The following is a 20,837-nucleotide window of genomic DNA, read 5'->3' on the forward strand; positions in this document are numbered from 1 at the left end:
TGGTTTGATGTCCTGATGACATCAACCCCTCTTTACTCTCATGGTAAAATGGGAGAAAGTATTGAACTGTCAGTTGTTTTTCCAGACACACATAGGATATTGATCCAGTTGTTTTTCACTTTAAGTTTTTTTCCCCTACCTATCCCTGCCAGGCATTACACTTAAAAAGGAAAGGGAATTTTGCTCACAATCAGCTGTTTTGTGTGTGTGTGTGTGTGTGTGTGTTAAGGGTGTCACGATTTCGATTTTATATCGAAATCGTTCGAAATTACATCTCAATCTCGAACTTCGAATTTAAAAGTAGAATCGACGATGCAGCCACACCCCCAATGTCACATCCAGCATGTAGGCCAAGACGCACAAACGCACGTGCTGAACTGCAGCATCAACACTCCTCTAATTTTAGGCTGCAGCCAGTTAAAATATACACATCAACCTACCGAAATCGAAACACCCCTCTTGCTACTTTGAAATCACCGGTGTGGAAGTACTCGTTCATTCACGTCAATTAAAACTAACTTACCCTACTCAACTTAGCAAGTGAAAAGATGATCTAGTTACAGTCCAAAGTTACTTTAAGGATTAAAATGCACATTGATAAGTATCCATGAACACTAACCTTGGGTCTCTTCGAAGTGTGCTGAAACGATCAAATTATAATTCTGTGTTGTTTCATTTCACTATGTTCACGTCTCTGTTTTTGACTAATGTTGGTTCTGTTTACATTACAACCTCGCGGTTGGAACGGTTTCAAAATAAAAAGCGGTTTCAAAATAAAAGCCCCCCGAAACAGAAAAGGAAAAGGCCAAAACAAGTAAATAACATAAAAGGAATGGATTAATAGTAATGTTGAAAAAAAGATCGAAAATCAAATCGAATCGTGACTTTAAAATCGAAAATTGCATCGAATCGAGGATTTGGAGAATCGTGACACCCCTAGTGTGTGTGTGTGTGTGTGTGTGTGTGTACAACCAGCTGTTGTGTTCAGTGTCGTATGATGACTTAACCCTAAAATCATTCAAAAATGTGCGGTAAATACCCTTAGAGGTTCCCATATGAAGAAGAGCAAAGAATCCCTCTAACGTTCCTAAATCTGCCCGTATCTGCCCCTCTCTCATGTGTGTGTGTGTGTGTGTGTGTGTGTGTGTGTGTCCTCCACAGGGGCGCGAGAGACGGACTACCCCATGGGTGAGGAGATTCCCAAGCAGGACTGGGAGCAGGGCGAAGGGGCCAGAGCCGCCACAGCGAGCAGCAGCAACAGCACGTGTGGGGGCGCCAGCGAGGGCAGCGCCACGGGCGCCCAGGAAGGCCTACTGGACGGTGTGCATGTGGTGGGCTGCTCGGGGGAGGGAGCAGTGGCCATCCCCCAGACGGTGTGCACCACGGGCCAGTCCGGCGACCTTGACGCAGTCACCGGTAAAGAGCTCAGGCTGATGTCTCATAGTGTGGCTACAAGACAGCGTTGCGTTAAGTCCAAGAAGTGGCCCAATGGGGGAGCCGTAGTGCAGCAGTAGCGTCGGGCGCCGTCCCACAGCATGTGCTTAGTGCCCACAGGGACCCAGGTTCGAGTCCAGCATGTGGTCATTTTCCGAACATTCTCCTCATCTCTCTCCCTCACTCATTTCCTCTAATCTCTTCACTGTCCTGTCAAATAAAGGCTTAAAAGTACAAAAATATAACTTTAAAAAGTAGCTCAAAAATATTTATGGAATTCAGTTTGAAGATCTGAGTGTTGTAGTCAGCTGTTTATGGTCTTCAAACATGCCTGATTTTTATTTTCCCATTTGACTTGGCGTCAAAGGCTTGTAAAGGTCAGGAGGTTTCGGGCATATAGTGGATGCATTGGCTTGTATTTAGAGACATCTTCGTTTGTCGTCTAGATCAAATACGCCGCTAATGGGCTCAGCCTTTTGAAGACCAAATGGGACTAATAGACATTCCCAACTCCTCACCCCCCACCCCCCCCTCTGTCCCTGCCCACTCCTCCGCTACTTCTGCCAAAGTCTCTTTGAAAAGGAGGAAGTGTTTCTCATGAGAATTGTTGACGGCGCTTACAAGTGTCACTGGAGACTTGGCGAACTGTCTCGCTACATTTCGGTTTCTTTTAGTCCTTTGCTCTTTGGCGAACTGTCTCACTACATTTCGGTTTCTTTTAGTCCTTTGCTCTTTGACAAGCCTTCTGGTTGCATAGGTGTTTGGAACGCCTCAATGGAGTTATCTGTGAAATGTAAAAATAAAAATAAATAAGTAGAAATATATATATATTTTTTTTTAATGAAAGTTTGTTTTGTACCGATTCTCTCCGTTGGTCTCCAGCGATCGTGTCTCCTGAGGAGGCGACCGAGGCCACGGAGAGTGGTCTGCCGTTTAAAGAGGGCAGCCACGGCCACTTGCTGGACCTCAGGGCTGGCGTCTACACGGAGCACGTGTTCACCGACCCGCTGGGGGTGCAGCTGCCACTTGAGACCCCAGCCTCCTACACACAGAGGTGGGTGAGCTACTGTACAGCCAGGAACAGTACACAGGGGTTTGAGTACATGCTAGGCCTGCCTCTAACAGTCCCGTCATTGTAACAGTTCATTTCGCACACTGTAACTGCAGTGAAACTTTCGGCACAGACCAACAATTCGGACAGACCAACAGTTCAAGGGAAGAATAGTGGTTTATAATTCAGTAAGCATGTTGAAATGAATCATAGTAGTTTTTCAAAGGAAGAGAGTCGCTCGTGAAGCAGTTACGAGATCTGATTGTGGGTGTAAACGACGGTTGATGGCCTTTGACATGGTGAGAACCTCCTATCTGTTCTGAGCGTCCCCTTTTTCTGCCCGTCTCGGCTGTAGGGAGAGTGACCTGGTGAAGGACGGGGTAAGCTCAGCCTCGGAAGAGAAGGACCTCATGAGGGAGGAGGCCAACAAGATGAGCAGCGTCCTGGCCACTATGTGGTTAGGGGCCCAAAACGGCTGGTGAGTGGCTGGCCCTTCTGCCTGTCAGTTCAAATCAACTAGAGGTGCACCGATTGCAATTTTTGGGCCGGTTCCGATTTCCGTTTTTTTTATTATTCAGCAGAGTTTCACCTGCCGATTCCGATTTAATTTCTTCTAACCATTTTACAGCACACACAAATAGTTATTTTCTATCTTTTCTTTAATAGAACATGTTAATATACAAATGTAACCAACTTATCAATAATGAAATGGCTGTTAAAAAAATGGAACCGGTGATTAGACAGATTCTTCTTCAAGTCTAACTTCAGCTGCAGTATCAAACTATAATGCCAGTGTAATTATATTGCCATATGGTATAATGCCAACTACAGTGTGGGACATATTTCACAGACTACTAATAAGTGGAGAAGTGCTAATAGCGATTAGGTGCTCCACCATATATGAAAACAGCGCACGTCTGTTTTGCCTTTCTAATAGGCTATCGTTTGTTAACTTTTACGACATCCACTTTTCAATCTGCTAGGCATAGCCCTAGTCTACGTGCAGTAAATAGTTCTAGTATTTTTTAAGTGGAGTAGAACTACTAGGGCAACTGTATGTCGCTGCTTGTTGACATCTTATTATCATGTAGCCTATGATCCCTAAACTTTGATTGTTTTTAATGTCGCAATCGGTTATCTCCGTTCAGCTGCGCTTGTGGTTCAGCTGTGGGCACGTAATTAGCGGCAGGGATGGGCGGTGATGAGCAATGTTTACGTAGCCTATGAAGTGACAGCTTAGTAAATTCCACGCAATATGGCAAAGCACAGCGTTCGCTGCATAGAAAAACTCAGTAGCCTATTAGCGCTTTCTGTGTAGCCCTACATCCAGCCCTGAGTGTTGGCCTGGTTTCTAGCTTCTTCAAACTTTGCAAACTCAGCTGGGTGTTGTTATAATTGCAGCAGGCGAGTGCATTTGACCGGCATAAAATCGGCATGTCTCAGACTGACCTGCCGGTCGCCGGTCATGGCTGATCACGTGAAAATCGGCCGATTCCGGTCACCGGCCGATTCCGGTCACCAGCCGATCTATCGGTGCATCTCTAAAATCAACCAATCACAGGGTTGTTGTCCAAGTGTTTGTGTGTGTGTGCTTGTGTTGTGTGTGTGTGTGTGTGTGTGTGTGTGTTTTAACTGAGGTTCTCTTGCTGGTTTGTTTCAGTGTGTACGTTCACTCTGCTGTGGCTCAGTGGAAAAGGTGTCTTCACTCCATCAAACTGAAAGACTCTGTCTTAGGCATCGTGTGAGTAGAGAATCATGAGCTTTTATCAGTTGCGGTCAGGAAAGAGGAAATTTGAATACATTTGCCGGTATCTGTTGAACAAGATCCAAAGATATTCACATTTGAATTACATAGAAGCACACTGGTAATTTGTGTAATCTTTAATGCTGTTAAAATGGATCAAACCGATCATGCTGTAAGATCTTTACTATGCTTACTCTCACTTATCTTGGGTGTAGTTTATAAGTGTGCAACATTTTTGTCTCTCCTGTAGTCATGTTAAAGGGCGTGTGCTGGTGGCCCTGGCCGATGGAACACTAGCCATCTTCCACAGAGGAGAAGGTGAGCCTCTCCCGTGCAACCTTAAAGACATTCCCTCAACATTCCATGCCCACAGTCATTCCCATTCAGGGCTTAAAGTTCCCATGTGGTGTGTTGGGGATCAGGCATAAGCCTGCTCGCATAATATTTGAAAATGGATAATCCTATATAACGGCTATGGAAATGTCTCCCCTTTCGCCTGTGTCCCATGAGTAGATGGGCAGTGGGACTTGACCAATTACCACCTGCTGGACCTGGGCCGCCCTCACCACTCCATCCGCTGCATGACCGTGGTGCACGACAAGGTGTGGTGCGGCTACCGCAACAAGATCTATGTGGTGCAGCCCAAGGCCATGAGGATTGAGGTGAGACACACACACACACACACATATCCGCACACACAAATACATTCAGAGGGTTAGGCGAGGGTAAGTTGCTCTACTTGACCTCTCGTTTGAGGTAGTGAACCACCATGTTGTTTGAACAGATGGTTCCTTCCCCGTCCCTTGTCAGCTTATGAAAAGTCTCTGTAGAGGTTCTGCCGTGTGAAGTTAACAAAACATGTTTTTACGAGACCCCATTTCCTATTGCGTAAAAACGTCAGGTCGTGCACATATCTGAGCACACCTGTTGTTGCATGGTATGGATTTAGTGCCTCTTGCCTGAGGGGCTTCCATCTGTTGAAAGGAGTTATGAATTTCTTCAGACCATGCAGATCTTGCCCTGTTTTTCCACTCTGGAGTCGGCCTAGATTTACAGCTCTGGCAAGCGGTATGCATCTGTTGAAGAGTAAAGTTCCCTCTCTAGATCTCCGACAGGACACGTCCCTGGCAAAGAGTCAGTCAGGATTTCATAATCACGCGCCGTATCAATCGCACCCTGACACCGTGTCCTAACAGCATCCGACTGTTCGATTTGCACCATAAATTGTGTCAGATCTGACACATTTTGTCCACACTGAGTGTTGACATGCATTACATCCCCTACAACAAAAAAAAAGAAAAGCAACCTACCATAAATTACTGTATCAGTATTTGCCATCATACGTCAACAACTTTTTTGCTCAAATTAGTTGCTAGTAATTCTAACAAATTAGTAAATAATCTATAGTATCTTATTTGGTTGGTGTCACTGTTAGTCATTTTGCACCAAGATTTGCTCAATGTTCACTCTACCTCAGTCAGAGGTGTCTGGAAAGAAGAAACGATTAGTATTAGGGGCCATCCACACAGAGACACTTTTTGGTTTAAACGCACATGTTTTGCATCGTCTTGGCCGAACGTCCAAACGAATCCTGTAAACGCACTGCCCGAAACCGCACTTTTTTTTAAACCTGGTCCCTGGTCCTGGTGGTAGTAATCTCTCACACACACGCACACACACACAAGCACACCAGTCGCGTTTTTTGTAACATGATTTAACTCCTCGTTAATCACTAACAGAAATCGTTCGATGCCCACCCGCGGAAGGAGAGCCAGGTGCGTCAGCTGGCCTGGGAGGGCGACGGCATCTGGGTGTCCATCCGGCTGGACTCCACGCTGCGTCTCTTCCACGCCCACACCTACCAGCACCTGCAGGACGTGGACATCGAGCCCTATGTCAGCAAAATGCTGGGTGGGTGCATACACACACACACACACAGTATTATTAATCACACACACACACACACACACACACACACACACACACACACACACACACACCACCATTTCTCTCCCCCTTCCTTCTCACTCTCTCTTGCACACTTGGTAACTCAGACTCAAGGGCATGTTGGGCAAGACCAGTCTACTTACTCATCCCCAGCTATAGGCGTGGTTCAAAACATTAATGCATTAAATAAAAACTGTATACAGTTGTACGGTATATTGGTTTTTTAGTTTGATAACACGTGTGTGTGTGTGTGTGTGTGTGCGTGTTTTTGTATGTGTGTGTGTGTATTTACCCATTGGGCTCCTCAGGCACTGGGAAGCTGGGTTTCTCCTTTGTGCGGATCACGGCGCTGATGGTGTCCTGTAACCGCCTGTGGTCGCGTCGCCGCGTCGCGTGTACGCTCCTCAGGCACTGGGGTCATCATCTCCATCCCCCTAACCGAGAGTAAGTGTCCATCCCATCATGCACAACGGAACTCGAAAGAATGGAGAATACCGTAACATTCAGACAATGGCACAGTCTCGTAGCTTTGCTGTAGGGGTGTTTGTAAAGCAGTTTAGTAGTGTATGCAGTTTAACTTGTACATTGAAGGGTGGAAATGAATACCTTAATCTCCATCTCATAATGTGCTTCACATTCATGTGTGTGTAATGTAATAGTAATGTGTGTTCACAGTAATGTGTGTGTACATAGTATGTTCACAGTAATGTGTGTGTACATACTGTAGTATGTTCACAGTAATGTGTGTGTACATAGTATGTTCACAGTAATGTGTGTGTGTGTGTGTGTGTGTGTACATGGTATGTTCACAGTAATGTGTGTGTGTGTGTGTGTACATAGTATGTTCACAGTAATGTGTGTGTGTGTGTAATAGGAATGTTACATAGTATGTTCACAGTAATGTGTGTGTGTGTGTTTCACAGTAGTGTGTATGTACATGGTATGTTCACAGTAATGTGTGTGTACATAGTATGTAATAGGAATGTGTACATAGTATGTTCACAGTAATGTGTGTGTGTGTGTACATAGTATGTGGCTCCTCAGGCACTGGGAAGCTGGGTTTCTCCTTTGTGCGGATCACGGCGCTGATGGTGTCCTGTAACCGCCTGTGGGTCGGCACGGGCAACGGGGTCATCATCTCCATCCCCCTAACCGAGAGTAAGTGTCCATCCCATCATGCACAACGGAACTCGAAAGAATGGAGAATACCGTAACATTCAGACAATGGCACAGTCTCGTAGCTTTGCTGTAGGGGTGTTTGTAAAGCAGTTTAGTAGTGTATGCAGTTTAACTTGTACATTGAAGGGTGGAAATGAACCTTAATCTCCATCTCATAATGTGCTTCACATTCATGTGTGTGTAATGTAATAGTAATGTGTGTTCACAGTAATGTGTGTGTACATAGTATGTTCACAGTAATGTGTGTGTACATACTGTAGTATGTTCACAGTAATGTGTGTGTACATAGTATGTTCACAGTAATGTGTGTGTGTGTGTGTACATAGTATGTTCACAGTAATGTGTGTGTACATAGTATGTTCACAGTAATGTGTATGTACATAGTATGTTCACAGTAATGTGTGTGTACATAGTATGTAATAGGAATGTGTGTATTTTGTTCACAGTAATGTGTGTGTGTGTGTCTAGTGTGTTCATTGTATTGCACTTAGGCCTGTTGAGTTAAGGAATGCCTGTATGTTCCCTAATTAGTGTAATATAATGGAGCCTTTGTGTAACATTCCTCTCTCTCTCTCGTCCTGCTCAAAGCGGCCAACAAGCTCACCTCGGGATCGGGGAAGCAGCCCGGCGGCGCCATCCGTGTCTATGGCGACGAGAACAGTGACAAAGTGACGGCCGGGACCTTCGTCCCCTTCTGCTCCATGGCTCACGCCCAGCTCTGTTTCCATGGCCACCGGGATGCCGTGAAGTTCTTCTGCGCGGTCCCAGGTAACCAGCGAGCTCGGGCGCCAGGCCCCAGCACAGAGGCCGCTCTCAAGGGCAGCAAGCCTTTGGAAACCTAGCGAGGGCTGTGGGGAGAGAGCGGCAGAGCAATGAGGAGGCGAAGCATTATGAGTCACATAGTGTTGTTTTCCCATCGTTGGTGCATTACGTTCACAAAATACACTTAACACTAAAGAAGTGCACTAGTAGCCGATTTGAAGGGATTTTCAGTGATTTTTCAGTGATTTTTAAAAAAGACAAAACCCAGTGAAATGTGGTGAAATTGAGTGTATAGTATGTGATCTGAATATCATAGGCTGATAGAAAAATAACAGTCTCATGCATTCATGCATTTCATTTCTGGTGCAAATGAAACCATGATGAGAAGAAAGAAGAATGTTTTCTAAAGGGTGGTCTTAAACTTTTGGCCACTACTGCAGTTGTACTGTTCTGGGGCTGTATTCACAAAGCATTTTATCTTACCACTAGGAGTACTCCTAAATCGCTCTAGAAGTTTTTAGCTAGGAGTTTTCTCTTAAAACCTATTCACAAAGCCGCTCAGACCTGCTCTTAGTAAGGAAAAATGACAACTCCTAACTTAAGATACGAGCTCCGTTGCTATGGTTGACATCATTACTCCTGCACAAGCTTGATTGAAGTGACCACCTTGATTGGCTGATGATTATAATGCAGGAATGATGCCAAAAACCTCCCCTACGATGATGAATGACAGGTGACAGGTCTTTGCTGGTGAGAATGTGTGCGCTACACAAGTAGGCTCTGCGAGGGACGGATGATGAAGAATAAATAGCCTAAATGAATAAGAGTAAGACAATGCAAATAGCGTAGCCTAATGAAATATACGGATTGATGCCGTATCTTTGCAACATTTTTTTAAATGAATCTGTATGTAGACCAGTAGGCCTATATTTGCAAAGAGGAGAACCAAATTTGATTTATAATGAAACTTTACATTTAGTTTACATGTTGACAATGAGTGGTTTTGGTTGTTGTTGGTGGCGTTATTGCATCACAATGCACACTTATTCCCTCGCAATTGAGAGGTCCTTTAGCTGCATGAGCATTTCAAAACATGAAATGCCTCAAAAAGTCAAAGTCAAAGTCAAAGTCAGCTTTATTGTCAATTTCTTCACATGTTCCAGACATACAAAGAGATCGAAATTACGTTTCTCACTATCCCACGGTGAAGACAAGACATATTTGACCAATTTTAAGTCCACAGACAAACATAACATTCAAGTAAACAAAAAAGTAAGTAAATAAGTAAATAAGAGGGCACATATAATAATAATGAAAAAATAAGAGCAGCAAAATTTTGTTGAAATTGTGCATAGACAGTCAATAAAATACTAGTGCAAATACTGTAAAATACTATAAAATACTGTTTGACCTAAGTAATAAAGAAAGTGGCATAGTGGTGCAAGTTATGTAAGAGCAGCAGAAGTGTTGTGTTTTCAGGACAACAACACCAAGTTGTAAAGTGTACAAGTGTGCAAGTGTTCAAGTGTGCAGGTGGAGTAGTGCAGGACCATTGTGGGTCCAATGTCCAGGATGTTATGTAGCTGAGGGTGGAGGGGGGGAGAGGAGGTAGAGAGTTCAGCATCCTTACAGCTTGGTGTATGAAGCTGTTAGTGAGTCTGGTAGTCTTGGGGCGCAGGCTTCTGTACCTCTTCCCAGAGGGCAGTAGATCAAACAGATTGTGAGCCGGGGTGACTTGCATCACTCACAATTTTGGTCTAAGCTAAGGGTGGGTGAGGTGGGTGGTGTAAATGTCCTTCAGGGAGGGGGAGTGAAGCACCAATGATCCTTCCAGCTGTGTTCACTATGCTGCAGGGCTTTCCTGTTGTATTCAGTGCAGCTTCCGCCCACACAGCCATACAGCTGGAGAGGATGCTCTCAATGGTGCCTCGGTAGAATGTGGTCATGATGGCTGGTGGAGCACTTGCCTGAGTTTTCGCGAGGAAGTACAGGCAGGCGCTGAGCTCTTCGCCAGTGATGCAGTGTTGGTGGTCCAGGAGCGGTCTTCACTGATGTGCACCCCAGGAATTTGGTGCTGCTCGCTCTCTCCACCACAGCACCGTCGATGGTCAGTGGCAGGTGTTGGGTGTGACCTCTCCGAAGTCAACAACAATCTGGTCTTGCTGACGCTCAGCAGGAGGTTGTTGTCCCTGCACCACGTGGTCAGATGGTCGACCTCCAACCTGTATTGAGTCTCGCCGCCCTTGGTGATGAGACCCACCAGAGTTGTGTCGCCAGCAAATTTCACTATGTGATTGTTGCTGTAGGTTGCAGTGCAGTCATCGTCCAGCAGGGTGAAGAGCAGCGACTGAGCACGCAGCCTTGGGGCCCCTGTGCTCAGTGTGATGCTGCTTGAGGTATTGTTGCCAACACGTACTACTTGGGGCCTCTGACAGAGGAAGTCCAGTAGCCAGTTGCAGAGGTAGGTACTGAGTCCTAGTTTGTCAAGTTTGCAGATGAGTTGTTGTGGTATTATGGTGTTGAATGCAGAACTGAAGTCTATAAACAGCAATCTCACATATGAGTCTTTTTTTTCCAGGTGGGTGAGGGCTGGGTGGAGGGCAGAGCAGATTGCATCCTCTGTAGACCGCTTGGCTCGGTATGCAAACTGGAAGGGGTCCAGGGTGGGGGAGAATGGCTTTGATATGTGACATGACAAGCGCTCAAAGCACTTCATGATGATGGGTGTCAGTGCCACAGGGCGGTAGTCATTGAAGCAGGATGGAGCAGTTTTCTTCGGCACAGGTATGATGGTGGCAGCTTTGAAACATGATGGGGCTGATGGCTTGCTTCAGGGAAGTGTTAAAGATGTCTGTGAAGACATCCTTAAGCTCCCCGCAGTCCTTCAGCCGCACGACCTGGGATGTTGTCTGGACCTGTTGCCTTACGGGTGTTGATAGCAGCAAGTGTCCTCTTCACGCTGTCGGCAGAGAGGCACAGGGGCTGCTCATGTAGAGGGGATGGGTCTTCTGTGGGCAGGTGCTGTTTGTGTGCTTCAAAAGCGAGCAGAAGCGGTTCAGGTTGTTGAGCAGAGGGATGTTGCTCTCACAGCTCTGTGGCGGGCTTGTAGTCCGTGAGGGCCTGAATGCCCTGCCATAGGCTTTGTGAGTTCCTGCTGTCTTTGAAGTGGGTGGTTATCTTGTGAGTGTATTCCTTTTTGCTTCCTTGATGCCACGGGACAGGTTGGCTCTCGCTGTTTTCATGCCAGCTTCATCCCCAGCTCTGTAGGCTTTGTCTCTGGCCCTCAGCAGCCTGAGGACATCCCCTGTCAGCCATGGCTTCCAGTTAGCCCGAGTGATGATGTCTTTTGTGTGGGTCACATCATCGATGCACTTGGTGATGTAAGAGGTTACAGTGTCTGTATACTCCTCTATGTCTGTCCGGTTGTTGTAAGTGGCTTAGGATTGTTTGTGAATAGGTCTTAGTGAGTTAGGAGTCCTCTCGACTTCTTCTAAGCCAGGGGTCTCAAACTCAAATGAGCTGGGGGCCACTTCTGCCAATGTCATCTGATTGGAGGGCCACGTCAGTGTTAAAGAATAATACAAAAAAGAACGGCTATTTCCTAAAATGCAATATTTTTTTCAAATACTGTATTTTTAAACACAAAACTACAAACAGAAAGTGCTTAAAGTCTTTTTATCTATTTTTAGACACCTGTGCTAGCAACCTTAGCTTATAAATAAAATAATGATAACATAAATGTTAATACAAATTATAAAAACAAACAAAAAAGCATAAAAACAGGTAGGCCTATGTGTGTGTGTTTCACACCAAATAAAAATCTTTTCCTCTCATAACTTTTTTAAACCTGGCAAACTAGGCGTTAGGGTTAAGAAAGCAACACCATTGGATTTTTATATCAACATTTCAAAAGGCCATGGCTTGAAAGTGGTCAGAGATAAAGTCCTACTGTAAATGTAAAAATCTTTGAGTATAAACAAAAGTTATGAAGGGGGTAAATTTACCCATCTAATTTGTCACTGGATGGCAAGCACCTCAAATTATGCACCTTTCAGTAATTACTGGATGAACATATTTGACCAGGTTTACTTTCTTTTTTGTCATATTACCCACATAACAAATTAACAGGAACACACCTAAGATGTATACCAACAATAGTAAACTATTACTAGCCCATAACCACAAGGCCTACAATAGGCCTACAAAAAGGCCTATTGTGGGTGACTTTGTAGTTCTTCAGAGCCCTATTTCTACTACCCTTGCTGTCTGTACCACATCCATTACCACTATCATCACGATTACCACTGCAACCTCCAAGCTATGTTGGGCAGAGGGTCGAAAAAGCATGGTATGCTTGGTGGACACCGTCGTAGGCTATACACGCGAAGACGCACCTCCATTCACAGATGCACCATGACTATAACTGTCAATAGACGATCGATCATAATCTCCAAAAGGATATTCTCCTTCAGAATTAGAATAGGTGAATAACATAACCTACCCAAGACTTCATCACACGTGAACGTTTTTCAACATTTGGTGTAGGCCTATTTCTGCTTCAATTTGTGCAAAACTATGGCCTGTATCGCTTCCGCGTCATTACAAATGCACGTCTTCGTGTTTCTCGCGTGTAGCCTAATACAAGTATTTCCTGAAGACTTTGTGCTGCGATTTTGGGTTTGAATCAAGCTCTGGATGTCTAGCAAATAGTGGAGGAGAGTACAACTGAGATTTGTCACCATACTTGGATCAATCATCTATTTTAATCAGTATCGTTTGTCGCAATTAAAAAATACCCTCAAGGGCCAGATTACATTATTATTTTGACATAGGTCGTGGGCCGGAATTGGGCCAAATCACTTTCAAATTACTATAGAGCGGTGTATCCCTCCACCTCCCCTTCCCCCCTGACTCGTGGTTGCCAACCCGGATGCCGAAACACTACTGACTTCATGATTAGTAGATAGGTGGAGGGTGGCGCATCAGGTCAAAACATGACATGACAAAACATAACATCAGCATCAGTTGAGGGCTGCAATTTCACTTTTTAAATGACAATATTGAACTACTGTATATTTGTTTCCATAACTGGGGGCTGCTGTCTTGCCGTCACTGTAGTACAATGGGAGAAAGAGTAGGTTAGCTGTTGAAATAAAACACACTGCTCATTTCTGATTGGTGCTTTTGTGTATCCGTCACAGGTCAAGTGATTCCCTCTGCTGCGGCAGGTGGGGATGGAGGCGGGGATAAGCCCTCGTCGGAAGCCAATCAGGAGCTGGGCAAGTCCGTCCTGGTCATGAGTGGAGGAGAGGGCTACATCGACTTCAGAATGGGTACGTAGAAATACAGATGCTCTGCACGCTGCGCTGGGTCTGTCTGCTGAAGGAGGAGTTTGGAGCGTTTGTCAGAGTGCGGATCATAATTGTCAAGTCATGACACAAATTTTTGTTCACATTGAATTGGTGCAATGCACACTACTTTTAACATTTGTTTAAGTATCATTATTTCTGCTCATCTGCTCTCTCTCTGTCTCTCTCTCTCTCTCTCTCTCTCTCTCTCTTTGTCCATCCCTCCTTGGCTGTCTCTAGGTGATGAAAGTGGAGAGTCTGAAGATGTGGAGACCACACTGAAGCTGCAGCCTTTCTTGGCCAAGGCTGAGCGTAGCCACCTCATTGTCTGGCAGGTCATGGTTGAGGACGACTAACTGGCCCCCCGTCCCTCACGCCTCTTCTCCCTCACACACACGGACAAACACACACACACACACACATACACACACGTACACACACCATACCTGAACACTCACACCACAGTGACGTGTGTGTGCATCTCACAGAGACAATCCACCCTCATATCAACATGCATGTTTAAGTGTTTTTCTTTAACTGTCTCTCATCCATGCTTGTTTAGCCCTTCATTTTATAATTAGTTTTTCTTTTGATTCATTTTAATTCAATTAATGATTATTATTTTTTTTCTTTTTATTTCATTATTTTTCTCACCAAAACTCTTGTGTGTTCATATGTTGAGTTGCATCGCGTTTGCTGTTGTTGAAGCTCACTCATCACCATACTGTAACAGTCCTCTTTGTGCTTGGGGAACTGTCTGTATGTTTGCAAATGACCATCACCCATGTGGTCACCTAAACAAGACTTCCTGACCCTCTCAGGGTCACGCACGGGTCACCGTATCAGCCTGCACTTTTCTCTACGGTCCTTTGGCATGATGTGGAACAGCGACAACGATGAAAAAGGATCAATGTTTTCATTTACCAGACTTTGACAAAGTTCCGATTTCTTTCTCTTTGAGTAATTTCTCAATCGGAGGATTTCATCTTCAACAAGCACGGTTAAATACTGGCTATCCTTGTCCGGATCCCATGTACTCTTGAAGTTACAATGGTTGCTCTTATGTTCATCCAAACGTCATATTTGATTTTATTTTTATTCAGTTGTTTACCCATATCTGGAGACTGGTGGAATTGTTTTTGTCTGAGTTCTGTTATTTTGACATCAGTGTATGAAATAGTACGCGAAAGCACCTCTCACAGCTACAAAAAACGGTTTAGGGCCGAGGCAAAGAAACTCCAAGGTGGCTCTCAGTAGCCTCGGTGTAGACTTTATGTCTTCCTTCTTTCCTGAGTTAGCTCTTGTTCACAGACACTTTAAGAAAAAGAGTAATAAGTACAGCCTTGGGTTTTTTTGTTTGTTTTTTTGTTTTGTTTATTTTAGCACAGCTATGCTAGAAATTTCTTTGACGATTCAGAGCAATTTGAAATTGTGTGGCAGAGTATTTATATTTATACTGAAAAGTGTTACCAAAGGAAAAAAAAGATATTATAGAAAGCTTTGCTAGTAATCAACATGACGCTGCCTTTTTGAAGTGGTCAATACGGCCTAGAGTCGTGTGTTTGACTCTAGAGGGGTTATATACTGTATGAATACTTATTTTCAGATGTTTGTGCCGTAAGTCAATCAGGAATGTCTGCTCGTCAGGCGTACTTAACGAATGAGTGTAGGGTGTTCGATAGAGTTTTACGTTGGTGGGTTTTGTTTTGTTTTGGTCACATAATCAATGAAAAAAAAAAAAAACAACAGAACTTTTATGCCTATTTTTATGATACCTTTTGTACATGAGCCGTTTCGAACTGCGTGCGTATGCGACACACACACACACGAAAGGGGATCGTGCCGTTGGATGTGTTGAGCGTTTGGACCCAATCCTGGGTCCATAGCTCAGGAGGATCTCAGTGGGTTTGCAAAGTTATTTTTTTTTCTTCTCCAGGAGAGGAACGGAAAACTTCATATCGAGAAAGATTTAGCCATTTCAGTATTTATTTCTATGAATGAGCCTTTGCAGTTCAGAATGTAACTTTGTACATTGGAGAAAAAAAACCTATTATGAAATTATATGAATATATAAATACTATAAATATGTATATGAAATGTAGATGTCTTGATTTTATTGTTTTTCTTTTTTTTTCTGGACAATGATTGTTACAGTTCAAGTGACATTTCGAGAAGAGTCCTCTCAAGCATCCCACTCTCATCAAATGTCTTTGGATATGTATATTTCCTTAGCTATGCACTATTTTATAAAAGGTGGGGGATAACTGTGTATGTGTGTGCGCGTGTATGTGTGCATGCGTGTGTGCGTGCATGATAGAAGAGTATTCCCTTGCCACCAATGAAGGGTGGGTGGATGGATTGGGGGACAGGGGGTTGCTGGTGCGTTGGTCCACCACCGGTCCCTACACGTCCCCTCGGAGGTGAAAGTCTATGCAGCAGGATGTAGGTCAACACTGTAGCCCCCCACATACATGCAGTGGCATTGCCATGACAACGGTTGTCCTGGATGTACCTGTATAATGTTTACCCCCTCAGTGTCCTAGCCTTACTTTTTTTAACAATCTATTAAACTCATGTTTTTTGGGGAGTTGTCAGCATCATTGTTTCATACTTGTTCCCATACCCCAATACAATACCCCCATTAGGCTATCAGAAACAAGATGGCAGAAGCTATGCAAACTGTAAGCTTCTGTTAGCCTTCATGTTGTTTTGACATAATGCTGTTAGTTTACAGTTAGGAGAAATGGGGCTCTGACTTGCAACAACGTGGACCCTACAGGAAGTGGCTGTGAAGGGTTCTGTGAGATGTTAGGAAAAAGTGACCAGATTTTGCATCAGTCACCATCATATGCATTTCACTTAGGTACAGAACTGCCCTAATTGGAATCTATCTTGCATCTCGTATGTTTGTTCTAGTTCTAAATGATGTTGAAACTTACTGTCTTACTGAAAGTTTTAGATTGGGAGACAATGGCAGACTAAGAAGAACCACAAAGACTACCACAAGTGTTCAAACAAGACTACAAGTGTTCAAAGAAACCTCTTAATTTCTGCTTTTCTCCTGAAAATGGTCTAGGCATGCTTGATGTTGTATCCTTAAACACTGATAAAAATTAATCCAAAAGTAACATTTAATTATTACCTTTAACCTTATCTTACACCATTTTCCCTATTTCCACATGGGCCAACACTTTCAGCAAAAGAAGTAGCCTAATCTGTTGGTGTCTAATACTGTTTTGATGATGAAAGATCCAAACCTCAGAGGAACTATCTCAAAATCAGGAACTTCTGACTTTAAAGTTTGCGATGGAAAATCATATTTTAAATAAGGAGCCAGTTGTGGAGCCGCTCCTGTAATATTGATGACGCATCCTCTCATCTCTGCTCTTCTGTACTGCAAGTATCAGAGCTTGTAGCCTTAGATCAGTCCACTTTATAATTGGGGGAATCTGAGCAGGCCAGAACCTAGAGAACCAGTGTTTCCAGCTACAGTGAAAAAAGTGGCATCTATTAAAGTCACTCATTTGTTCATATCATTTGTGCATTACCTCTAGGAAATGGGTTGTTTATAAAATGTCAGACTAGCTCTTTGCCAATGATTCACACAGTGCATTGAATATAATCACTGTTTGTTTTGTTTTTAAATTGGTCACTCAACACTTAGTTTAGTAGTTTTTCATGTGACGTAATACTGTTGTCGATCGGTGAGTCAGCCTGTCCTCCTGTGTACAGAATGTACAGAATGTACTGTTCTGTATCCAGGTGGATGATTTCACCATGTCCTCACTAGGGGGCAGCATTGAGCCACACTACACACACTTGTCTCTGGGATGACATTCATAGAAGGACACAGGGAAGTCCTCCCCCTTCTCTGATTGGGCCGTGGCTTTTCACAGAGAGATTCTATCCCAGTGTTCCAATTAGATGAAGTTCTTCTCTTCCCAGCTATGAGAACCATGAAAACAATTAGGTGTATCTCAAGACTGATGAGCAGCTGCTCACAGACAGCAATACACAAAAGCATCAGTATACTGAGGGCCTCAGCTGATCTAGGGTCAGTCACTTTTTTATATAATTTTCTGTGAAGGACTGCTGTCTTGGTCTTGGTCCACTTGACCACTGAAATGAGCAGAATCTCAGAAGTCCCTTTGTCCGAGTTTCTTTTCCTAGTCAGTTCCATTGTGGACTAATGGTGAATGAGGATAATTAAATCATTTATTAAATCATGCTTTCTAGTCAACTTCAAGTAGGGTATGCTGGCAGCAGATTATAAATGGGCTATACCTGCTTAGCTTATTGATTTATATGGAGAGCCTAAGTGTCGTATTTACCTTTTTACAAATAGATGAACTGTCCAACCTTTTGTGCTCTCTGGAGAATCTCTAATTGGCTTTTTTGTGAGAATAAATCTTCAAGAACACTCTACTTTTCATGAACTTTTATGTTAGTCTATTTGGAGCAGTTTCACTGGGGTATAAAATGAGGTATCACACGCGCCGAATCCATCTGTTCTGCAACAGCTTGGAGAAAAGATAAGAACTCACAAATGGAAAGTGACAGCTGGTCGCGGGAGCTCCATAAATCAGACAAATGGGTTGAAAAAAATAGCTTTTCAAAAAGCACAAGATACACCATGTACCTCACTCTCAGGACAGTAATTAACTAGGGGAACCGCCAGGCGCTTCGCCCTCTAGAGGACACTGTTCATCCTTCATCACACCACAGGGCTTGATTGGGAAAAGAAAATGTCCAGTTATTTGAAACAACTTTAATGAAATGACTTTAATCTCCATCAAAGGTCAATGAAAGGTGGATGGGATTTGGGCAGAGTGCTACAGCCGGTGGTGACTTGGATAGAGCTCTCTGACCACAAATAGTACACATTTGGCGTGTTTAGTGTTTGAGGAAGGCTGTGTTGTGTGTGCAGAAATGGAGCCTTTTATCCCACTGTCAGATCTCGCTGAATCAAGGTCAACCGGGTGACCAGCACTTGTGGCCTGCGTGGGTCGTGTGACATGTTACAGCATCCTCAGTGTGCATCCAGCCTATGTCATACTCTCTCTCTTACACACACACACCCACACACACACACACACACACACACACACAAACAAACAGGGACATTTCACACAGCCCAGCTGTTATGTAATACAGCTAGCTCAGCTCTGCAGGGGATGGAGTGCCTCTGTGTGTGTGTTGTGGTGGGGGTGGGAGGGTGCTGTGCCCTGGTGCAGACAGCAAGGCCCGGGGCCCAGGACACTCAGGGCTGTAGGGGCCAGCAGGGCACCTCTGTTGGGGTGGAGGCTGGCTGTTATTGGGTGGGGTAAAGGGGGGGTGGGGTGGAGGGGGAATGATAGTAGATTGAAATCAATATATTTTTTTCTCTCTCCCTCTCTCTTTCTCCGCCAGTTTTGTCTTGTTATGTGTTCAAAGGGGTCGATCTGATCTTTGATTCTCTCCCCACATAAATAATTTGCTGAATACATTCATTCTGTGAGGAAACCAGAACCCCAGTAAAAAAGTTTGTACTTGCTCCATGGTTCAAATTTAGCATGCTGTGTCAAAATTGGCCCACAATAGGCACCTCGGATAAAACTCCACTTGCAGTCATTTTGTTGTACTCTGAATAATACAGTATGCCACCTTCAGTCCTGTGAGGCCTTATTCATCAGTTGTGCATGCCTTGGAATCCTTCTAACTTGCGCTGACTTTACGAGATATGAGCCATCAGCTTGACGTCAGAAAACTGCTGCTATTCGAGATTCTGTAAGGATTCTGTTGGGTAACAGACTGCAGTTTTCGACTCATTTAAAAAAAAAATGAGGTCCTGTGATGTTCAGGTAGGAGTATGGTTGTTTGCAAGCATTTATTCTTTAATCAGCTATCTCTGTCAACAAATAAATATATCCTTGTGTATGTCATATTGTGTTATTCTATGCATCAGATTGTATTTTTATTTGTTTATACTGGACAACTATAATGGTATTGGACTGTGGCAAGCCAACATACAGATACAGTATATCATTTTTTATCAGAATATTCCAAATGTGAGATGTATTAAGTAAGAGATTGAAGAGACCTCTGTCTAAAACAAACAAACTAACTTGAATACAAAATGGCCGAAAGCCAAATAATTTCAGAGAGAATGATAAAAACCTTAAATAACCCCAGCTCATGGAAGTGCCTCACAAGGGGACTCCTCTCGCTTTTTCATCTCTCTCGCCAGACACCTTCATCTGTCACTTTCATTTCCCTCCCTTTAAAAAACAACTCTGTTTTCATATCTTATCAGGCTCACAGTTTGCCTTGGGTGGGCACACTGTGAGCATCAGCAATGGGGGAAAAACAAATCCTTTAAAATTAAAAGTCTGACTGATGTGTCGTGCCCTGTAAACACATACAGAATCTGCTCTCATCAAATCTTCATTTTTGATAGGAACATGACTGATTTTGAATTGCAACCCCAGTCGTCCCCTTCCCCAACCTAACCCCTCTCCATTTCCGAAGCAATCATGGGACATGGATATGACACGACGGCAACATGGCTGAAGCGAGTCGCTCAGATGCTCAGTCCTACTGTGTTGTGCTGGAAGCAGTTGTCAGACAGCATCAAGCTCACAGCCCATTTCTCTTTCTGTCTCTCGTTCTCTTTTTTCCTTCCTCTCTCTTTCCTCTCTCTACATTTGCCCTTTTAACTGTTGCCATCAGGTTCTCAGGAGCTTTGTCTGGCATGGACTGCTGGGTTTTTTTTTTTTTTAGTGGGGGGGGGGGGTAAATAGGACACATTCATGGAGAGCTAACAGGCAAGTCCCGAAAAAATACAATATAACAGCATCACCTGCCCTGTGCCCTGTGATGTGAGGCGACTGATATGCTGGGATGTACTGCAGCCGCCATTTTGGCTCTGTGCCAATGATATCACTCACTGGTGCTGCAGGCGGGTGGTTATATCTGTATCTGATGGCTGTGTGTGGTAGGGTGGGGGTGGGGTGGAGAGGGGGGTGGGGCTCTGGTTCTTGTGACCTTTCAGTTCATCCCCTGTGCCTGTCTGTCATTTGTCTAACCAATGGGGAGAGGGGTTTGGTTGGGGTGAGGCTCTCATCCTCTTCCCACTGGAAGTGATTGAAGTGAAGTGGTTTGTCACATGGAAGGGTGGGGGTGGGGGTGGCATGTAGGGATGTGTGTGTGGGGGGGTCACACTCTCTGTCGGAGTCGTTCACCTCATCAACCAGAAATGTCCTAGGGGTCAAACACCGGGGACCGCAGAGCTGTCTCTGTCGACCTGCCCCTACAGTATGTCACGTTGCTTTTTCCATCAGTCCCTTTCAAACTCCCCGGGCTGCAACTGCAAACCCCCACCCTCCTCCCCTCC

The 20,837-nt window shown here is 44.3% G+C and overlaps 1 protein-coding gene across 1 annotated transcript in view; it reads left to right on the plus strand.

Annotated features, from left to right (window-relative positions):
- Nucleotides 1-16,052, plus strand: part of spag9b (sperm associated antigen 9b) — a 64,615-nt gene extending 48,563 nt beyond the window's left edge. The window contains 11 exon segments of the mRNA XM_048232738.1: nucleotides 1,162-1,416; nucleotides 2,317-2,488; nucleotides 2,841-2,963; nucleotides 4,146-4,226; nucleotides 4,480-4,547; nucleotides 4,743-4,891; nucleotides 5,969-6,140; nucleotides 7,221-7,334; nucleotides 7,944-8,123; nucleotides 13,319-13,450; nucleotides 13,706-16,052. Of these exon segments, the coding sequence (XP_048088695.1) occupies nucleotides 1,162-1,416; nucleotides 2,317-2,488; nucleotides 2,841-2,963; nucleotides 4,146-4,226; nucleotides 4,480-4,547; nucleotides 4,743-4,891; nucleotides 5,969-6,140; nucleotides 7,221-7,334; nucleotides 7,944-8,123; nucleotides 13,319-13,450; nucleotides 13,706-13,821 (1,562 nt within the window). The 3' untranslated portion in view covers nucleotides 13,822-16,052.
- The last annotated feature ends 4,785 nt before the right edge of the window (nucleotides 16,053-20,837 follow it).

Source organism: Alosa alosa, chromosome 22 (assembly GCF_017589495.1).
Source record: "Alosa alosa isolate M-15738 ecotype Scorff River chromosome 22, AALO_Geno_1.1, whole genome shotgun sequence".
Classification (NCBI taxonomy): Eukaryota; Metazoa; Chordata; class Actinopteri; order Clupeiformes; family Clupeidae; genus Alosa; species Alosa alosa.